This window comes from Brachionichthys hirsutus, chromosome 3 (assembly GCF_040956055.1).
Source record: "Brachionichthys hirsutus isolate HB-005 chromosome 3, CSIRO-AGI_Bhir_v1, whole genome shotgun sequence".
In the NCBI taxonomy this organism is placed as follows: Eukaryota; Metazoa; Chordata; class Actinopteri; order Lophiiformes; family Brachionichthyidae; genus Brachionichthys; species Brachionichthys hirsutus.
In genome coordinates, this window is record NC_090899.1 from 13707760 (window position 1) to 13730416 (window position 22657).

At 47.3% G+C, this 22657-nt stretch overlaps 1 protein-coding gene across 1 annotated transcript in view; it reads right to left on the minus strand.

Moving 5' to 3' along the window:
• Nucleotides 1–308: 308 nt before the first annotated feature.
• The window catches only part of zfpm2a (zinc finger protein, FOG family member 2a), a 141741-nt gene continuing 119392 nt past the window's right edge, over nucleotides 309–22657 (minus strand). The window contains exons 7-9 of the mRNA XM_068760519.1: nucleotides 3927–4133; nucleotides 3184–3411; nucleotides 309–2827 (exon numbers count right to left, since the gene is read on the minus strand). Of these exons, the coding sequence (XP_068616620.1) occupies nucleotides 309–2827; nucleotides 3184–3411; nucleotides 3927–4133 (2954 nt within the window). The remainder of the gene's footprint in view (nucleotides 2828–3183; nucleotides 3412–3926; nucleotides 4134–22657) is intronic.

The window sequence follows — 22657 nt, forward strand, 5'->3', positions numbered from 1 at the left end:
TCATTTTTCCATTTTAAATTAAAAGATCACTACCTCTATTAATACTGATTGTAAAATAAATTAAGGTGAAAGTGGCACCAATATTATTCTTCATTTGTTTTGACTTTTTTTCCCCTTTTTTTTAATCCAATGGTTTTTGCATTTTGAAGTCTTAAAACGATGAAAGAAGCTTCTCTTGATTGTCCACGAGCAGCGGTTAAGCACTGCGTGATGCACTATTCCAGACACAACAGTGTACCAAAACGAAGGGAGGGGGGGGTTGCCGGGAAGAAGGATGGGAGGGAGAGGAACGTGTCAGCCTTCTCAACTTATTTGACATGCTCTGCAGCATGTGATGAACAGTAAAACTTCTTGTGGGTAATAAAGTTTGAGAGGTTGTTGAACTGGATATCGCAGAGGCGGCAGTACTTGCCGCCTTTGTTGGCTGTGGGTGGCGTCTCCTCGCTGGGAGACTTGGAGGAAGGAGACACGTTCTCATTGGTGTCGGCCTGGTTCTCAGTGGCCCACGTAGGCGAGGGATTGGGGGGTTGGCCGTCCGGCTGGGGCTGGTTCTCCTGCTGTGGCGGAGCTGTGCTTGAACGCTCCTCAGGCTTGTGCCCGCCGTTGACGATGACCATGCCCCGGTTTTTGGGCAGAAGGGGAAGGGACTCCTTACCAGGGTGGGGGCAGCCATTAGCAGCAGGCGGCTGGGCGTGCTCTCTGTCTTTGTCTGTCTCTCCTCCTGCACCTGCACCGCCTCCATTCACACCCTGCTCCTGTTCGCTGGCCTCTCCCTGCACCGCTGAGCCCCCGGTCACGTAATCGGTTGACTTTATCCCAAAATACGGTGATATTTGCTCAGGACCTTTCGCCTTCTTTATTGCTCCGGGATAAAGGCAATGGGGCAGAAACATATTCTTGCTCTCATCTTTTGATGGGAGGAGTTGGGGCTCGGCAAAAGTCTTGAGTCCCGGGACAGGCCCCATGTGAGACGGGAACATGCCTCCATTCTGCACCATGACCTTCCCATTGCCATTCTTCTCACATTTGCCTGGGCTTTTACTGTAGAGGTCATCAGGAGTTTTAACGCCTTCACTCTTCACATCTGGGAACAGAGTCGACTCCAGGCTGCCGGTCTCATTGTGTTGCTGCTGCAGCTGAGTGGAAGCAGCAGTGGCGGCGGCTGTCGCAGGGCAAAAGTTCTGTTTGTGCGCCAGGTAGTTCTCCACTTTGTTAAAACTTATTTTGCACACTGCACATTCGTGATAGTCCAACAGTCTTTTCGGGGAGCTACATGTCTTTTCAGTGAGTGGCGAACACTTTTTGCTTAGATCGATGGGAGTGTCCAGCTCCTGCTGCTCCATTGCATTGCATTTGGGAGCCAGAATAGGTTTCGTGACAGTCAGCGAGGCCTCCAGGTGTTTGGGTACCATACCTGGGAAGATATCGCAGCGGGGGTGGAAGCGGTCCACGAGGCTCTCTACAGCTTCCTGGGATGTACAAGGGTTCATAGGCGGAACCCCAAGGAACCCTGGCTGACCCAAAGAGGCCCTCTGGTGGTCCTGGTCAGGGAGACACATCTCATACATCTTCCTGCGCTTGCGGGTTCTCATTGTTCTTTGCATGGAGGGCACCTTGTTGGCAGACATGCGTTTCATGGGTGGGTCATGGCGGGTGGCACAGTAGTACTGCTTGTGGACCATGTAGGTCTCATGACGGCTGAAGGTGATATTGCAGGCATCGCACGTTGTCTTGGCTGGATCGTTGTCGCTCTCCACCAAGCCTGTGCTGGGGCTTTTCCCCTCCATCTGTTTGCCATTCAGCCTCTCCTCAGTCCCAGTTGGGGTCGAGACCTTCTTCACTTGTCCTGCTAGATCTTTATCAGGGCCTTTAGCCCCTGCATTGATCATGTCCAACATGCTGGAGTTCAGACAGGCAGATTGCATGAGGTGGTTGTCGGCCTCTGCAGGGTGGCAGCTGGCCAACATGCTAACAGAACTGTGACCGCTGTTTGGGCTCACTGCCTCTGGGACCTTATCTGAGAGGGCAGAGAAGTCCGGAGACTTCGCCATGTGCTGCCAGCGGCTGTTACAGTAATGCTTTTTGTGAACCAAATAGTTGTCCAAGTTGCTGAAGGTGATATTGCATTCAAAACAGGTGGCCCCCTTGGGCATGAGGGGACTGTAGATGACAGGGGGGTAGCTGTTCCCTCCGTGGCGCAGTCTCCGGTGAACTAGCTCAGACATTTTAGCCAGAATCTCAGAAGCCTGTGGGACAACGGAAATGTCTTGGGAGAAGGCAAACTGAGACAAGAAGGGGCCCATGGGAAATGTAGGCATGTTATGCTGCACAGGGGAGGAGGCCAGACGAGGGCTAGAGGGCTCAGACTTGATCCTGGTGTAAGAAAAACTGGCTTTGCTGCCTGGGTGGGCTTCTCCCTTCTGAACAGATAGCATGGGTTTCTTCTCACCCTTGTCAGCCTCTCCATCTGTGCTGGTCTCCTTACCGAGGGGCCCTTTGGGACTTCCCAGCAGAGCATCCTTCCTGTTGGCCAGCTCAACACGGGCCTGCTGCTGCTGCTGCTGGAGGCTTTCCTCAGACCCCCGAGGGGAATGCTCGGTGCCGTCGCCTTCCCTGTGAAGTTTGCTGCCGTGCCCGTGTAAGTCCTGATGCTGTAAGAGTTCCCTGTGGCTCTGGAAGCTGATATGGCAGTGATTGCATCTAAAGGCCGCCTGTGACAGGTGAGACATGATGTGATGCTGGAATGTAATAAGAGAATCTGCTGTGTAGTTACAGATTGTGCATTTCAAGCTGGTGCCAGGAGGGAGGCTCTCTTCCATTTTGACACCTGTGAAGGAGATAAAAGGGAGAAATGCTCAGAATTTCGCCTCCCACTTCTCCTTTGGAGTTAACTGTGGAAGCCATCAAACGCTCATGCATAATGCCAAGCTTATTCCTATCCACTTGATTTTTTTTTTGCTCAAGGATAAACTGTCAACTGCGCTAGCTGACAGCGGGATATGTATATTTCTGAACAGAGATGGCACTCATGTTTCCAAGCCTGTTTAAAACTGTCATTTTTAAAAGTAGAGACACACATTTGACCGCCTTTCTTTTCTATCCAAAGTAGCCATTGCAATTGTAATTCAAGAATTAAAAACGTCGTTTCTTTGCGAGCCCTTTGGCCCAGCCATCGTGACTCACCAGTGTGGGAGGTGCTCAAGTGCATCTCCAGGGCCCTGGCTCCAGAGAAGCTCTTGTTGCACTGTGGGAATGGGCAGATGCTGGGGACCTGGTGGGGGCCGGAGTCGTTCTCCTCCACCACCGTCTCTGGCTCCCTCTGTCGCCCGCTGCAGTAGTACATCAGATGGGCTTGTAGGTTCCTCTCACTCCGAAACCAGATTCCACATGCCTTGCAGGGGAATATGTCCTCTGGAGGGACAAGGAAGAGAACAAAGGGGACATGATATCAGCACATATAAAGTCCTTTCAGGTTTATGCACAAATATTAAGATACACACACACACACACACACACGCTTTTACAGTTCTGACTCTTAAAGCCAGTTTTAAAAGGCTTTTCCACCAAATCCTCAGCTGCTGCATATCGCTGCATTGCTAACACTGGGTCGCTGCCCTTTCTCAAGGGCAAACAAGAACACTGGACCATCTGCTTGCAGAAGCCTCCCTGTTGAGCTGAACCCAGATAGCCCTCTCTAAGTACACAAACACACTATTTGCATGAGGCGTGCATTTCGCAATTAACGCATGAGTTTGAGCCTCTGTGTTGTTTATGCGAACCAAAACCTTGAAGGTCGCTGGTTCTTATCTCCAGCGCAGAGATTCATCTGGGTGACCGGCTGAGACGCCACTCCTTGGTAAGCAGGTGACTGTGTGCATGCGGGACAAGCACATATCTGTTTCATTGATGCGTCGGTGGACACTCACTGTTGACGATGGCGGTGGGGAGGATGGAGGCCATTGCGGCCTGCTGCGGGAGGAGCTGGATGCTGTCCAGCAGCCTGGCCGGGTACATGCCCTCGCTAAGAGACATGTGGTTCACTGCCTGCAGACGGGAGTCAAAGTCCACCGCAAACGCCACCAGCTCCTCGCCCTCCATCATGTTCTTGGTGGTGGTGCACCACAGCTGCCCCCCTGGACAAATCAGAAATAGAGGGGGCACTTAAACGCTTGCTGCAAGACAGGGAAGAAAAGCTTTTCTGCACGTACAACATTAGCAATTCTGAGCTTAAACGTTCGGGTGCTTCATCGTTGGGTTATGCAACAGCGTGAGCACGAACCAGCACGCTGCAGATGAAAAGTAAAAAGTTGGAACGTTTCAAACTGTGAAAACATTCAAAAAAGTTGATGCTTTGTATTAATAGGAAAGAAAGGCTCACCGGTACTCGTATTTAACACTAAAACTTCAATAACTATTGAAATAATGAGGCACAATCAATAAACAACAACAGATGATGCTTTTCGACCTCAGCTCTCTGAGCACCAACACTTGAATAATGGGGAACTGCTGTCAACCGTTTTAAGAAGCACTGCCCTGTAGTACCAATGAAACGTATTCAATGTCTGAAGCCATGAATGCAGATTTGGTTCCTGGAAGGATCCACTGCTGGAATGTTCTTTATCTTTTCTTTTGGGCAATATAGGCAGGAATGGCTATCTGAAAACCCGGTCTAAGAAAACCAGAACTCGACATCTGGAGGCAAATAAGAAATCGCATTTTGTGACTTGGCTGAACAAACTGTTTCAAAAGGTGCAATCTTTCTTCTTGCTGTCATTCAAACCTATTTCTAGGCCGCTGGCGCTCGTATCCGAAAGCAAGGCAAACCTCAGCGGGCATAAACTGTAGCCTACAGTGCATGTTGTCTGCTAGAACACTGAGACAGGCCCCTCCATATTATTAGATTGTTGTGTTGTGTTTTGGGATTAAGCATTCCTCTGAAATCTTCTGAACATATTCATTAAGTCAGAGAAAGGGGGGGGGGGGCAGGGCAGGAGGAAGACAGAGGGGGGGGGGGACTGAAGGTTTTAGCTTAGATAATATTTATCTCGGCACATGACAGGCTTTTCAGCGGCACTTCATTTTCCATTGAAGAGATTAAAGTTTTTTAATGTGACTATTTACAGAAATCTGGCCGGGGCGATAACAACAAACCATGATACGCTGCTGCTAAATGGCAGAATTAGGACATTGTTTTTGAGGAAAAGCCGGACAATTAATTAAAGCACGCTGTTAGCTTTTAGAGATGTGCAAACATACCGACAGAGTGGCAGACTGAGAGGGGACGTGTGATTTGAGCCCTGGCTGATGTGGAATAAAGAGGGTCCTGAGGAGAGGTGTGACGGCCGTTGACGCGGCTCGAAAGCCCACACACGTGTAGAACACTGATTACTCCTGTTTACATAAAACCCATGAATCACCAGGTTTAAAACCGGCCCGTGGACACGGCACAGGCGCAAGTACTGCTCAGGATGGGGACAAATCCACCGTGGATTTATTCGAAGTGGGAAACTAGGGCTGGAAACAGAACCGCCTGTGACCACGCTTAGGGTGCCATGCGGCGTGTGTGAATCAGTCGGTTGATAGAATGAATTGCCCCATTATTTCAATGCAAAATTGAATGTTTGAGATTTCTCATCGCTGCTTTGATTAAAACCTTTCTGGCTCTTCCTGTCTGCTGGCGAAGCACTGAAAATTAGACCAGCACAAACGTGTCAAAGGAGTGAAATACTATTAAAATATGCCTTCTTTCAAAGTACCATTTGTGTGCAGACTCCCTCCCCGTGTGTGTGAGTGTGTGTGTGTGTGTGTGTCACTGCCACTTTAAAGAGCAGTGCCTATCTGTCGGCCAATCTGCTGTGACGAGACACACACTTCAGGCCGCTCCACTTCATCGTTTTGATTCTGTCATACCACACATTGCCTGGAGAGGCCCTTTGAATTTTTTTATCTCCTAATTAAAATAACAAAACTCCTCTCCACTGTCTGTCCAAGTTACCATCAAGGTAGCTGCAAACTGCCACTGACAATGGCGTGGAGCACATCGCAGTCAGCGACAAAAGTTCCTCTCAGCCGAAGAGATCTTTTAGTTCAGACGCACTCGGCTCACAAAGAGAATCAGGAACTAGGTCCTGATGTTCGGATACAAATCAGTGTTTCCTTTTGGATCAATCTGAATCAAACGAGCCGCGTGCGCTCCTCAGCGGAAAACGAAGTCGAATATGTTGTGTCTGATGAAAATGTTTCACTGCATTTTGACAGGGGAATATTCGCTCAGATGGCGTCCCCTCAGCCAACAATGCTACAGATCCATCTGTTGTGTTTGAGACGGCTGGAAGTGAGTTTTAGGACCGCATGTCCCAGTTTTACTGAACTGCACAGAACACTGAGGCAGCACTTGTTATAGTCACTCAACCAAGACAAGGAAGATAGGTGTTACACGCAGGCTGCAGGGCGAGGATTTAAGCGCTTCCATTGCCACAAGAAGTAGAAAGCACGCTGGCTCTCAGTTTTTAGAGGCGTTTGGTGGATCGTGTAGCTACAGTGTAAAGACTTGATTATGAAATGCACCGTATCTCTGTGCAGCTTCATGTAACTTCTTCAGGTGAGTCCTGTAAGTGTACAGACGTGTGAACATTGAATGTGTTTGCACAGAGACAAACGCAATAGCACGTGCATACTTTCAGCGCATGCGTGCACGAAACGATGCATGAAAACTACTGCGCAAAAAACACGGAACCATATGCAAACTGCGGAAACTCGGAAAAAGCAGAGACAGGAAGCAGAAAACACGAAGTTCTATGAAGGAGCGCTGTCCAAGCATTCAGCACGGCGCCTTTTCTGGACAGGCGATGCAAATCGCCCGAACGCAGGTGAGCCCCCTCTGACAATGGCACGATCCGTGTGAATGAGGGAGGGGGCAGAAGGGTCAAGAGTTAGCGCAGAAGACCAAAAGCGTAAGTGGTGAAACTGGGGGGGCTCTGTGATTTGCTCTTGTTTGCCTGCTGACTGTCTGCAGTGAGCTGCCTTTGTGCAGTGGCCAATGCAGTAGGAATGAAGGCTATTGTTTAAATCCTCCTGCAGAGCACCTGATAAAAGAATAAAGAACTATGACATATTCTAAAAACAATTGAGGAATTAAGGGGAGACAATAGGCCAGCTGCCTCATTAAAACAATCAAAAACGGCATCCTGTACGTGGTCCAGATAATTAAAAACCACTGCTTCCTGCAGTCTCTCAGTACCAGACCAGCTCACCGAGGCCCCCGAGACTACGGCTCTGCTGGCTAAATGCCCTCTTCCCTCTCGTCCCTTTGATTAGTGCTCTATTTGAACGCGTAGTTGAAGATGAACATATGAAGGAATTCATGAAACAAAATTATAATGCAAACCCTTTCCCCTCTGTACGTACTTATGGCTAATCAAATGTCTCAGGATGAATCGCTGGTGTGCCCCCCCCCTTGCCTAAAGCTCAGCGAGATTTCAAAGTGCAGGCATCACAGGACATTTTTTAATTTTCTCACTTTAAATGACTTTATAAGAAAATGGATGTGTCTCTTTGTATGTGGGGGGGTTAGGGAGAAGAGAGCGCATGAGATGCTTGAGCGGGACTGTACATTTTCTTTGCTACAGGCGCCATATCTTAATGAAGCTGCAAACAAATCTCTCATGCCTCATGCAAAAAAGCTGAGAGACAACAAAGCAGCAGAAATAACAGAAGGGCCCGGATAATTAAACTGGCCTGAAGACAGGTATTCAAATGTTGGTGTGTAAACAGCACAACTCTTTAATAGTTGAGCTGTAAAATGCGTAGTTAAACACATCAGCACTCGCCGCTCCCATCTGTCCAAACACATTACTGTTGCAGAGGCCATAACGGCACTGGAGGACAGTCCCACTTGCACCACAGCCACACATTATGGGGGGGGGGTTGAAATGGGGCTTCTGGGAAAGCTGACAGTGGCCCTTTGGCATTACCTGAATGCACCGTGGGGTCGTGTTTTGCCTGTAAAGCATTATGTAAAGCAACGAATAAGAGCGGTAGCAAACAGGAAGGCCATTCTAAAACCTTTAAAGAGGAAAAGTCTCCCATTTTCTTTCTTTCTTTAAATGTGACTTTCTCCTCCCCGCCCCTTGGATTCCTGTTCTGGCCCTTAAAGGTCTCATTTCTGTCCACTGCCTCGATGCTAACTGCTGGTGCTAATTGTGAAGGGAGACTAGTGATGCCTGAAGCCACAGTGAGGGCTGTAATTAAAGACCTCCACTCTTCTTGTCTTCAAAATCAGCTCCGAGTCCTGCAGGTCGAACGTGAAGGCAGCTCCTCACGCCCACGAATATCAAGTAGCCGCATGGCGTCCGCCGCCACTTCTTTATTCAGCAGGGCGTTATCGCAGCAGGCGTAAATGGCAGCGCCACACACAAAACAACTTCCCAGTCAACTTCCCCGGTCTCTTGTGAAAACATTTATCACAAATAGGGAACGCATTCTATCTGTATCTGCACCTGACAGCAGACGGTGTTGCGACAAACACTAAACAAAAGCCTCCTCATGAATACTGGCAAATATTTGTACTGGTTCTGGATCATCAGCGTCGGCGGATGGACTCGTCACAATCCCTGTCCGGAACAGGCAGGCAGGAAGGACAGCGGCGAGGGGGACATCATTGACGGGGTCAAACAAGCTTATTGTCACTGACGGGACACCAAACTAGAATTAGCTGACTCTACTGTTAAACGCAGGCACTGCCAGATTGGCCCTCTTCCTCCTTTTCTACCCATTCCTCTTTTCCCTCTCTTCCACCTCCCACTGCTCATGCTTGCTCTCGGCCACTAGAAGGCACTCTTCTCTTGCTCAAGCTGCAGCTCCGGTGGGTGTTTTTTGCTGTGATGCTGCGGCGACGCCTCAGACGAGGCAGAGCAACACGGAACCCAGTCTGGCCATACATCCTCGCAGGTGGGTGCGGAGATCTGACTGTCACGGGAGACGTTTTGAACCGAAAGGCGTTCTTCTGACCTTATTTTGACTTCATCCTCACCCGGTAATTATACGGCGCAAACTTAAACCTGGGACTAAGTAAGATCTTTCCTTAGGTACTCTTAATATATTTGTATGTTTGATTTATTTTGCCTTTTTTTATGATAGCAATGAAGCATGCCAGAATCCTTTTTGTCACTTTTTAACGCATCTTGTCTCTTTCTCCTAAAATGTCCAGATTTCATATTTTCCAGAGAATTAAATATTCACTAAATATTAGTCTCGCCCGACACCCAAACCCTGCAGATTTCCCTCTTTCCCTCTGCAGCATCCAGACTAATTTTAGCGTCAAGTGTTTTGTACCGAGAGCTCATGGACGGCCTCGAGCGAATGGCACAGGTCAGAATCCACAAATTAAAAAGTCCTCCCAGGGGAGCCTCATACACGCTCTCTCAATAGGGTAACATTCAGAGGCAACAAAGACATAAAAGCAGCCCAGCACACAGGACAATGTCAAACAACGCGCATTTATCAATTTGAATGTGGACAGGAAACAATCACCTGCTATTGTGATTCAGCATTTTTTCCTCGGAGTAAAAATAAAATATTTTTCCCTCTTAATTAAAAGTTTCTCCCGTTTCTATCCAGAGATCCGTGCGTCTTGTCGTCATGCCGGCAGTGGGATATTTGCCTGGCGATAGCCCTTGGAATAATTTTGTGGGAGGAATAAATAAAAATGTGAATTAGTAGCTATTTGTTTGCTCTATGAGAGTACAACAACAACAAAGCTAGAATAATTCAATTTCTCATACAATGTGCTTTAGAAAAAAATTAAATAACCTTCACTCAATGAGGAAAAAAAACACAACACATTTTATTCGTGCTACTTGTGTTTTTAATCAAACTATTTTGAGATTCACAGAAATCCTGCTCGTAAGATGCTTTCTCCACATACTGGACGTTCTCCTTCAGCCCGTTGAGAACATTTTAGACGTTCCATGTTGCAGTGAACACGTGTGAGTGCAGCGGCGTCCGTCTGAGACAATACCGTGCACACGTTTGTGCAGGGGAAAGCTGATCTCAAACATGCGCCGCTACACACACACTGTCAGCTCCTCCCTGTCCACAGTGAGCTGGAGCACACTGTTAGAGGACGGCTCTGACTGGCTGCTCTCCACGCCGCTTTATTCTATATTTGGACAGGTTTGTCCCACTGAGCTCTCTATTAGCCATCCTTCTCTGCGGGTAGCCCTGCCTGTGTCCTGGTTGTGGCCGGTCGACATGTGTTTACTGCGGCCCCCGCTGCGGCAGCAGGCTGGTTGGGGGCCAGTCCTGACCAAGCCCTGCTAATGGGACCAGAGGACCTCTTGCGACGGGGCGCTGCTGTGTTGAGCAGACCCAGGCCCCTCCCTCTCGTCCAGCTGCGGCCTCATGGCCCGTGTCTCCGTGCCCATCACGCCTCAGCGGGAGCAGGTGAACGGCGGAAGGCCAACGTGCGTGAGTTTGGTTTTGCTGGGAGAGAAGCTCGCCATCGCCACGTGCCTCAGTGGTTCCTCCAACATGGCTCCGGCCCTACGCCACACGGGTTGGCTGGCCAGAATGTGTTTCTGTGGGGTCTGTGTGTGTGTGTGTGTGTGTGCGTGTGTGTGTGTGTGTGGTGGATGCCAGCCCTAATGCAAATGCTTGCCGTTTAAAAAAATGTGAGCCTCTCCTCCTCCTCTGTTTCTCTGCTTTGGAAAGGTCCATTATGGCCTTCTGGTGCTGGCGCCTATTTTTTCCAGCAAGCCAGGGAGATGCACCTGTCGTCCATTTGAAAATTCCACATTATTGATCTGATCACAAAGAAAGGAATTTACGAGGATGTGTGTTTTTCTTCATGAATATTTTTCGAGCTGTGCTTTAGGATGCATATTTCTGTATTTTTCTTCTTCTTCTTCTGTCCCTTATTTACAAGCATGCTAAGTTAGTGCTAGCAGCACAATGATGAACCAACCCCCCCCCCCCCCCCTCCCCGATTTACTCGTGCAAACAGCAGCAATGTCCCAGCATGCCCTCTGTCTCTGGACTGTAATTCTACATATTAGTTAAAGTATGTGCTAATTAAATTTTCTGTCCATTGCAAGAGAAATAAATAATCTGCGGCTAAAGGGCCTAATTACGTTTGTCACCTAGTGTCTCGGTGGCTGGGACATGGAGAGCACAGCCGCTGCCCTTGCTCATTGCCATTCTGTCATCCTGGCAAGGCCCCGTGCTGCCCCAGGTATCGCCACGCGGCCATCTGGAGCCGACATCTGTCTCTCTATTGATCACAAGGGTTTAGCACTTGATCAAACAGACTGCGACAGGAAATTGCTCTTTTCCCCACAGAAAAGGCCAATCGCCTGCATGAGGGTAATAGAGTGGAACTGAGATGCAGCACCAGCGTGGCGGGCAGGCGGGCACGGACGCAACCAGGCAGGCAGTGGCACGGCCGCGGCGGCCGCTGCACGAGTGATGAAGCATGTTACCAAGACCTTTTTGCTGATGCACTTGCAGTATTACATTAATAATATTCTCCAATTCTAATTTGCAATCATGCAAATTTTGAGTTTCCCCATTCTCGTGACATCTTGAACAATCTGTACATGCCTGCACCGGATGAGGGCATTTAAAGAGCAGAATATACAGTATCTATCAAGTCATTCAAGTAAATGTCTGCCAGCTGCCGGAAAACAATAGAAAAGCTGGATGCAAATGAAAAAAAATGTCACGTGACGGGAAGAGCAGCTGGTGGGACGCGCATTTCTTCTTCAAAGTCTAAAGACTGGAGCATGAACGCCACAGCTGGATGCAGATATTTAAGAAGGGCTCTCTGTTGGTTTACATATTTTTATATTATGTACACTGTGTAAAGCGACAGAAAAGTGCTATATAAATAAAATGTATTATTATTACTATTAAAATGACAAACGTGGTGTGTGTGTGGGTTTAATATATAAGTGAGGTTCCAATAGTGGGAAATCTTCGACAAGGCTGCCGTTGTCTCTTCCTCATTGGCATCCCCAGTAGAGTTCGACACACATTAGTGCCTGAGATGAACAGCTCCTGCATGTGTGTTGCAGCATGCTAGTTAAAGCTGTGGTCCACATCTAAAAATGTAGCTCAGGCATGCTTTCCAGGCACTCACTGTGACACCATGTTTAGCAAGTATGGACAATTTGATACCAAAGGTGACATTTATTCAGCTTTGTAGAAAGTATTTAATTGTTCCTGCAGAGAGCGAGATATATTTCCCCTTGCCTACAGTGCTGGGATTGTCCTCTGGAATATGAAGCAAATTTGGGGTGAAGCAACTAATTCTTTTTTTTTTTCCTCCCCTACACCCCCCCCACCGCCCCGCCGCCCCCTTCAATCCTCCGCCAGCCTCCATCCTCCCCAGACACGAGGATTCTGATTAATCGTGTGACCGCCCCTCGTTTTGCATTTTACACAATCTCGCAGCAGCACAGTGAGATGTGTGAGGTGTTTTTGCCACTTTTGGCAAGCTGAAAAGATGTAGCCCAAGGAAGAACAAGTCGAAAGTATGAGGGGAGGGAAAAAAATATGACCAGGGGACGTGATAAAAAAAAATTATCAGCCAGTGTGTTTTCCTGTTTGGTTTTAATCTACATTTAATTAAATTCTTATCTGCTGTGTGCTTATGGCTGCATTTGAATGGCGAGGCTGCATTCATTATGAATGGTAAAATTGAACTCGGTACATTGTGTGTGGCCCAATAAAGAAACAAGACTCTTATTGCAGCGCATGCACAAGCTCGAACAGACACGTTGAAAAAAACAAGTCAATTAAGATCGGTCTTTAAATTACTGCTGTATCAAAACAAGGGGCGGGAGCATGCTCCATAATAGAATCCTGACAGCCAGGGAGTGCAGCTGAGCTGACTGGCGTTAATATACGTCCCATTTGATACAGCCAATTGGGTTGGGTTGTCGTCGGAATGCACGCTAGATTCACTGACTCGATCGTTCACGATCGACGGTGCATGAGAGAAAGGTAGACTAGAAGAATGGAGAGGACGAGCGTTCGAGTGCTCCACATGAAGATGCTGCTAAACGTTAGAGGTCAACAGGAAAGGTCGATGACAGAATGTGTCGACAATGCCACAGCTGGACTTCATAGTTAACGGAGTAACGAGGGGGGAGAGATTCGGCTACAAAACTGTAATGCTATTGACAAAAGACACACAGCTTATAGCAGGCGGGCGGCACTTCATAAGCTAAGAACAACATCCCATAGGCAAGCACCCCAGAAAACGCCGAAAGAGGCCCTGAGCCGATACTACAAAGTTGGGTCCCGGCAAAATCCCTAAATCTTCCCGTTTGCTTATTCCGAGCTGCGTGGGGGAGAAAGAGAAGCTCCCTGCTGCCTTCCCATGTTTACAGAGCCGTTCTCATCTCTAGGCCTCGCTCATCCACGGCACTGACACACGCTGTCGACGTGATTAGGGGTCTGCCTTTGCATAGGGCTGCGTGCGTTTGCAGGGTGGGGTGGAGGATCGACAGATGAATGACTCCGGCGCATCGGAGGGGGGGGGATCACAACAGATAATCGCACCCAACCGCTGCGGAGGAGCTCTCAGATCGGGTCTTTAAAATAATGTTCGGAGTCAAGGCCCTCCAAAGCCTTTCGCAGGTTATCTGACACATTTTACATTTGCTGTTTAAATCTTAACAGGACACGAGCAGCACGGGGAAGCAAATGCGTCTGGAGCAGGAGGAACTGGAGTGGAAATGCTTTTTTCCGAGGGGTTAAGATGAGCCCAAGCAGGGGATGAGGAGATGAAACTCCTCTCGATTCCAGTGGCTTTTAGAAATGCTGCGTTTAAGCTTGGGAAGCTGGATTCCTGTGAGATGCACAGAGGGGATAATGAATGAATGACCTCTTGCTAAAACGGACATCATTCAAAGACATTTGCTCAAGCGCATAACAAACACCAAATCAACTTAAGTACATTTGAATACAAACCACCACTACAGTACAGTACGAATACTGTACAACATAAATTCCAATATCATAAATGCTGCTATCACACAGACAGAGGAGCCATAAAGCACGGCTTCCCGTGTCTGGGACTATAAACCTCTGGCGTTACTCGTAGGGAATAAACACACGTGCACAATTTACTGCACTAGGACACCCCCCCCTCCCTTTGTTTATCTTTTAAATAAGCACACTTTATCACCCTCCCGCATAAGCAAATTGCATGCAATGTGTGTTGTTTTAACATTTGATATGCTGTCCAGAAGATTCATTTCTCCCCACGAATTCAATTGTCTCTGCAATATCCTGCTGCCATAGGCATCGGGCCCCCCCATCACCTGTTCGTTATCACCGGCCGTCCTGTTTGGGCGCTCTTGAAATGGTGCCATGGCATTGACTCGCAGTTAACAGCAGGTCTCTGAACTTCTCACGCTTGATAGCGGAGGCTGGGAAATTACGCTAACAACTAATTAGCATCATAAAGAGCTTTTAAATGGATGGACGACACCTGCAACCTTCATTTGCACATGCTAACGTGAAATTACCTGTGTTTTTATTTTTTTACAGATAACACATGCATTATTTTTTCTTTTTTTTTAAACTCTGTTTAGAATATTCAGTTTTCCGTGGCCGGCTTTACAATTGGCACCTCTGTCCTTTTTATTATGTGATTTACAAAAAAATAAAAAAAAGCCACCAGGCCAAAAATAATGATTGTCAAAACATAGAGCTGGCAGAGTTCCTCAAGCTGCTTTTGTCCTTATATGCACCACTGAAAAAATAATAATAAGCTCTCCTATATGCCTTGCCTGAATTAACACACTCCATTTCTAATTTCTATTTGAATGTGAAATTTTTCGAGGCAGCAGACATGGACCTCCAGTTACTGGTCCGAATAACAAAGTGCCGCCTGTCAGTTAGACACTTTACTGGCTGGCTGAACTAAGCTGGTTTAGACGAACAAGTCTTCGACGGTGGCGGCCTCAGCCTTCGCTGGCAGGCCTCAGGAGTCCTCCTCTCTTCCTCCAGCTCCCGTCCTCAGACTCCTTCGCTTGAGATGTACCACCGTTCGGTCAAGTATCCTCTGCAACCGCTCTCCCCGCGTCTTTCCCTTTAAAGGTCGGAAGCAGGACTGTAATGGACTCAAACCTCATTACAGAGACACATTATGGACTACAGCAGTAATGCGGCTTTAATCTTCTCCAAATCGTTCTAAATGTCAAGCTGGGGCCAGGGACTTCCCAGTCTGCTGCACCAGTGGCTTATCCCACCATTCCCGCCTTTTTCCATCGGAGTCACAGAATCGCATTCGCTGCCAGATCCCCTGAAACGTCCGACTCTTTTGTTTCAACGTTCAATGCGCCATTAATGCACCCTTTGAAATCACCCCACCTTCACTCAAAAAAAAGCCCCCAAACAGCTAAATATGAAGACAGTTAATACCCCTATCCAGCCACATACACCCCTCTTTTCCTTCTCCTAATGAGACGCAGCATCCCCGTCTCTCCGCTGAAGGATCCAGACTTTCTGTGTGATAGAGAGACTGCGGGTGTTTATTAATAATGAATTTGGATGTTTGCGCGTGGAATGTTATCAGCACGCACACAATCCCACCAATAGTTTGCCCTGATGGGGTAGCCGGGCTCCTCATTAGCAGAACATATTTAATCCAGAAGTTTCTTATCAAATGTCACACCTGCATCTCTAAATGGCATTTTCCACATTCATTCGCCTGTATTTGGGAGATGAGGCTCCAAGGTGCTTTGCAGAGATTAAGAAGGAGAGAGAGTGCAAGCTTATTTTATCATTTAGTGGGTCTGGAAGGAATCCAAGGAGTTTTTGTCTTGTTGTTGTAATTAGAAAGCCTTTTAAGTGATAACGCCTGCATAGGAATATGAATATGTAGCGATCAAACCCCCCCCCCCCCCCCTACCCCATTCCCAACTCTCTTCCTCTCTCTTTTTCTATGCCGTTTTAAATTGTTGAATGCTTTGTTTTTGTTCTACGTACAGCAAGGATTACCTCAGGACCGTCAGAAGTTTCATGAAAGACTTGAAAGTAGACTTTTTTTTTCTTACCCGACTGACAAGATATTTTTCAACTCCTGTGCTTGAGCGGAGACGACACGAGATGCAACTTCTGTTTATACACCAAAAGCATTAAAGATGGACTTCAGCACTTACAGAATATACTTTACAGTAAGAAAGCAAATCAAAAATAATAGAAATAAAATAAGTATAATTTGTTCCTAAGATATACTACTGCACTGCAATTCCTTTAAAATAGCTCAAACATTTAACACTTTAGTTGTCGAAAACAGAGCAAGCATGCTCCCCCCCTCTGTCAGTAGTGGCATTTAGTCCCTGTGTATATCCAGAAAAGCTGCTGCTAACCATCGGGCCAGAGATAAGTGCAAAACTGAGAAGTATTGATCCAGTAATAGTGGTCTGCGCTTTGACTCTGACACCTTAACCCTGCAGACATAATGTCATAGCCTCTTATCCTTGGCTCTTAACACAACCTGCCTATCTGCAGGAAGCTGTCACCTCTAGTAATACGCTTCCCAAAAGCTCCCCTAAATCACGGAAATCATTGCACTTTCAGACATTATTTATTTTCTCACCTTTTAAAAGTGAAGCATGATTTAGAGTTTGGTAAAATGTCGTGCTCCCGTCCTCCTCCTCATCCTTCCTCTGTTCCTCCTCGACTCGCTTCCTGTCAATGTAATTCCATTTCTACCATTGTCAGAGCTGCTACGTAGCAAATTACGACGTTAGGTCTGTGTAATTGTGTTGGCGTACAGCGCGTGATAAATACAGGGGCGCTAGACCCCGTATAGTGATCCCAGCCGCACGCTGGTTCAGGCGCTTTCATTAATTGAAAGCGTCACTGTGTAACAGCGCAGTATTACACTCTGGCAGGTATGAATGAAGCCTAACGCAGCTTAATTACTCTGCAGCTAAATATGCATTGTTGGGATTCCCTTCTGCGTGGATTTTTTATCTGTTACAAATCACAAGTTTAAACCACTGGAGGCTGGGAGTGATAATTAGTGCGGATTTAGGCCTGCATAATTCTAATTGAAATATGCTGAATCCAAACATCTTCACACACAAAAGCCTGTAAATGATCAGAGACTTTGCCCAAACTTTTATGATCGATGCGTTTGAAAAGCCTACTCCGAGAGCGTCTGGGGCGAGGCCATCGCTAGAGGAAGCCAAACGTTGACATTATATGCAAATGTTGTTTATTGTCTTGCAGGCGGCGCAGATCCTGCCTTGGTGAGGAGGCTGTTGCTGCCCACAGCAACTTCCAAGCAAGGTTTATGCACCAGGGTTTCTAATTAGCTCTCTGAGGGCCGCAGTTAGTGCAGCAGTTTTCACAACAGCCGTTGGGAAGTTGAACACTAACTTGGAGGGCTCCATATGTTGCCCGAGAGGCCTGAGAGACAGACCAATCCCTGTGTGTTTCGCATTAGGAGACACTGCGCTCGCTCCCGAGAGCAGCTCTTCATTCGTCCGAGGCAGGAGAGGCAAAAGTAGCCGAAACGCGGAGGCCTTAATGCTGGAGGAAGCGACTGCAATGGGGATTCAGCTGAGTTCCATTCAGCTTCAGCCTGAAGGCTAATCTAAAAAACATCTACACATGCAACTATATATCCTGTTTGAGCACATGTTCCTCTTCATCAAGAAAATACAATGATGCTTGAGGAGTAATTGTGACGGGTTAGGGTCGTCTTCAGGTGCAAACTGCGCTTCGGTTTCAAAGCGCCGATCTTCCGGCTCCTTCAAAAGCTGACGTTTTCCAAAGAAAGTCCTCCCTCTTTGCTCTCTCTTTCTCAAGAGCTGCCTCCTTTCCATCTCAATCAGTGTGAATTCTGCTTCGACCCCGGTGGGGGTAAAAAAATAAATAAAAGAACAAAAAATGACGTGCCTCATTAACTGAGGCATCACATTGGCTTTTCAACTTATTGTTTCACGTACCTTATCTGGCCCTTCATCTTTATCTTGGAATAAATTAGAGCGATAACGATCGTGTGTGTGTGTGTGTGTGCCATTAGTAACAAATGGAGTGGTTAACACAGAGGCGCGATAAGGCTGAGATCTGATGCCGATTCATAAAAGAGGAGGCAGATTGTAGTAAAATGGCAGAGAGACCGTGCAAATGGGAAACCGACATCACGAGGCGGTGCTATTACTGAATTAGCTTGTGCTCCCCCCCCCCCCCCCCCATTCTGCTCAACCTCAGGACTAACGGTGGAGGAGAGACGCTATTGTGCGGTGCGCGGAGACATTATTCTTTGAACAAATACTTTCGATTGCCGGTATATGGTGTCGCCTTCACCTTTAAGATGTATTTACTTTTAATTTGTACACGCGATTGTGACATTTGAAATAATTTCTCATTGAGACTCAAGGTATTATGAGCCAAATGACAGCCCTGAGTGAATAGAAAGTGTGATAATAGAATATAGTGTTTGCTCAAGTTCAATCTGTTGGCTAAGGCACATCTCTTGTTCTCAGGTGGAGCTTGGGCGGTATCTAATGTTTAGTCACGGCCTTACAACTCCATACGTCTAATATTTGTGAGACTAATATACTCCAACAAGATATTGTCAGGAGCCTCTTTTAGCTAAACTTGGAAAAGAAAACGGTGCAAAGGACAATTATCGTGTAAAAAAACAAAACAAGGGCCGCTCCCCACGTAGGCCGAGGTAGCATCGCTCCTTTCTGAAGAAGACAAACTGGTAGACTGAAGGTCTCTTGAATCCGGGCTGTCGCTGGGGGTAGGGGAGCTCTTGTAATTTGCAGAACCGAATCCATGGAGCAGGCATAAGGGAATAAGTTGGAATAGGAAGAAGACAGAGAACAAACCTGGCAGGCACGTTGAGGCCATGCCAGTCCTGCCTGCGCCACGCGGTGTGGCAGGGGGGCAGTGCCAGGAAATGTGGCGAGAGGAGGAAAGATCAAACAACAAGGGCTGCAGATCTCCACCAATCTGCTCTGTATTAATGTCAGAGCCAAGGAGCAGCTGAACCAGACGTGATCCACAATGTGTGACAGTGATGTGTGTGGGTGTGTGTGTGTGTGTGTGTGTGTGTCTATATGACCATTTGCTGCAAACTGGACCAAATTCATAATGGCCTGGTGGTATGAGAAACAACTGAAAAGTGCCACAGAGTGGGAAGCATTTTACAACTTGTCCTGGAAAACTTGAGGACAGCAAATGGTCAAGAGCTTTCGCTCTGGTTGCAATTTGACCTCCTGAGATTTCATTCTAACGTATGCTGCTTATGTCTGGGGATGTCAGGCACACAGTAGCTCATGCTGGGGCGGTGGCAACCTGGTGCCTGCATCGACACGCCTCTCAGCTTCAGCGGGCTGCACACCCGGGCCTGCATCCTGCTCCAAAAACGTGTTCTGTATCGCCGTAATAAAGCAAGCAGACGGCAAATGAGCTTCAAGCTGCCACCGTTCCCTCCCGGACAGATGGCAAAATTAGACAATATGCTTTCCAAAATTGCACTGAACTCGTATTTGTCTGCCCGCCTGTCTTTCCTCCTGTCCGTCCGTCCGCCCGCATGGCACCCCCCGGCCGTCTTTGTCGGGGTGTGGCATTGCTGCTGATTGATATCGGAGTGCTGGGATGGGACCGAGGGCCTGCAGGAGCATCAGTGGACATTGGGAAAAGCGGGCGGGGAGCGGGGAGCGGGGCGTGAAGTTGCTGAGGGGATAGCTTGGGAATGAGATGCTGACAATGCATGATGAACAGCCTGCTATTTGGTGTCTGCAGGAGTTAGCTTGTAGCACCGGGTCCTTGGAGGAGGAGAGTAAATGTTAGAGGAGCCCACGCCGCAAATGCTGAATCCTCCCGCGCTCCATGCATCCTGGGAGTGCCACGAGCATCTAATGACAATATTAGCCTCTATCCCTCCTCGTCTCTTTGAATAGAATCTTGAACCGGAGACCGATAACGGTATCTCTAACTGATATTGCAGTCTCTGCTCCGAACTGGGAACTGTTTTGAGGGAATCTTTGCTGAACATCTTGTCTGAGGAAAATGATGTTATTTCTCTGCTGTATGCACCGCCGGATAGAGTTGCAGGAGTTGGCTGCTTGGCTATCTTATATAAATAAATTAGTGGAGGGCCCTTCTCTCCCTACCTTCAAAAATAACACCAACGTTATAACCCGAATTTGGGGAAGAAAAAAAAAAGAACCATAATGAGGCAAATTAACTCTTGACAGCTTTAAATACAGCTCATGCTCAGCTAGAATGACCTAAGTAGCCATTTGAAAGTGACGAATATCCTCTAATTATCGAAATAAACATAAACAGAGTCATTATAGGGATGAAAGTGAGGCTGCAGATGGCTGGATAGATTCTGGACTGAGTCATGGATGTAGTAGCCAGATGAAGTGAGAGATATTTAGGAAGTTCCACAAAGCGGTAGGACTGTCTGAGTAGAGTAACGGTAGATATTCAGTAGAACGAGCATAACCACAGACGGCTCATGGCTGGCTTTGATTGCCCCCCCCCCCGGTCTGTCGCATGGGAGAAACCTCATTCCCCTCTGTGACGGCTCTGTCTCCGCCTTTGTGCCACGTTCTAGCAATTACACCCAGCTCCCTGTTTTCATATGGGGATGGATGAGGAAAGGAAGGGTGGCGGCGATGGAAGAGGGTGGTGCCATGTGAAAAGTCATTTTGGAGCTGCACTCTTCAGTTCCGGTCATGCTCTGTACCGACGCAAATTAAAACCTCCCCAGCAGCCTGTGTAAATACGCTGCCTACTGTGCTGCGCTTTAATGAGCCATGATATGAAAGACATCTAAAACCAATAGGAAATAACTGGCCACTTAAAGGTGGGGTGCATCTGACAGGTGACAGGTAGAGCCAGAATTCAGACAGGGTTGGGTGGTGGGGGCGGGGGTTGGGCGTTGGTTTGCAGGATGATGGGGGGCAGACCAGCTCTGGCATTCAGGAATAATCAAGAGCTGCATGCCAGAGGAGAGGAACCAGCTTTTTAGCCTCAGGCATTTCAAAGAATTCTGGGTGGCGGCAGTGGATAGGGAGGAAGGGAGCAGGTGTGGTTTGTGTGTGTGTGTGTGTGTGTGTGTGTGTCTGGGTATCTGGAGTGTGCTCATTTTTAAGGGGGTGGGACGTCGTTTGGTGAGAAGTGAAAGGAGACAGTCACTGCGTCGCCAGCTTTGAGACACAGCTCATTGTCACCAACTTAAAAAATATACATAAATTCCCCCTGCAGACGCACACAGACACACACAGACACGCACAGACACGCACACACACACAGCCCTCAATCCTCTAATAACCTGTCTTCTGAAAACCTTACAAGGATTACCTATCACCAAATCTGCTTTGTATGCAGAATGTGACGACGGAATGGAAATGAGCAACTGTTCAAGATGGCGCCCACCAAAAAAAAAGAAGAAAAGGGAATGGCATCTGCACGGGCCGATTAATCCGAAACATTCAGGGGAATCTCAAGTCATTTGCAATATCACATAATCCATAATCAAGATTCACTGCAGCAGCCTGCGTCTGCAGCACGGAGTCAATGGCCAGTTCAATGAGGGCTGACGGAATGTATAATGTCATGACAGATGCAGGCATTCACCGGGGAACGCAAGGTCATTTTAGCATTCACAGGAAAAAAAAAGGAATGCACACCCAGTTATTAACGAGCAATAGCAAATGAAATATGCGACATTTTGTTCACTGATAGCAGTGTATTCATAAGATGTAGATTTATATAGAAACACGTGTTTCTCTAAATAGCAACACGTCCATATAGCTATTTAGGAAGATGACACCCTATGGATATAAATATGCGTCTCTAATTGGACAAATCCCTGTGTATGCATAACATTAATTAGGATCATTGTGTTTATGATAAAGATTATGAGCTTATTTGTTCCAACAGGTGTCTCACTGACGAGACATACCGGAAACAAACCACTGTGTCTTGCCATTCTAATGTGTGGCATCTTGAATACGGTGCATTTAAAATGGGGAAACAGATATGCAGATTATTATTATTTTAAATCTGCTGCATGGTTTGTTGGTTTGAACCTTGCCAAGCCGTGCTAAATCCAGTCTTTAAAGCCACGCAGCGAGCTATGAAGGTAGGAGCCGGCTGATATGCTGGTGAGATCCATTGTTGTTGGGCCATCTCTCTAACTCGCACCCGTTGGGTGCCTTATGAATTTTGACTAAGTTGAGATTCAACATTTGGCCAAACACACACTCTCTTCTGTGTACTGTCGACAAATGCAAACCGAACCCACTAAGAAGCGCAGCGGTGAAAAAGGCGTTTTGCCTCTTATATGTGGATTCTACACAGGTGCCACTTTGAATCGCTTATTTAAGCTTAATGAAAGTAACTATACATAAATAAATATTACCAACATTTTATAAGTATTTTTCCAGTGGATACATCCCGGAACGGATTTGCAGCTGCCTAACCATTAATTTGGGTTCTCACACGGTGCTACTTTTAATTTGAAAGGATTTTCTCACAGTGATGTAATGACACAAACTAATCACCTAATTCTGCTCCATAGAGCGTTTTAGTCTGTTTCTGTTTCAGTCCAACCCCCCCCCCCCCCAGCCCTGAATGCAGAGAAGCTTTACAAAGACCCGTGTCT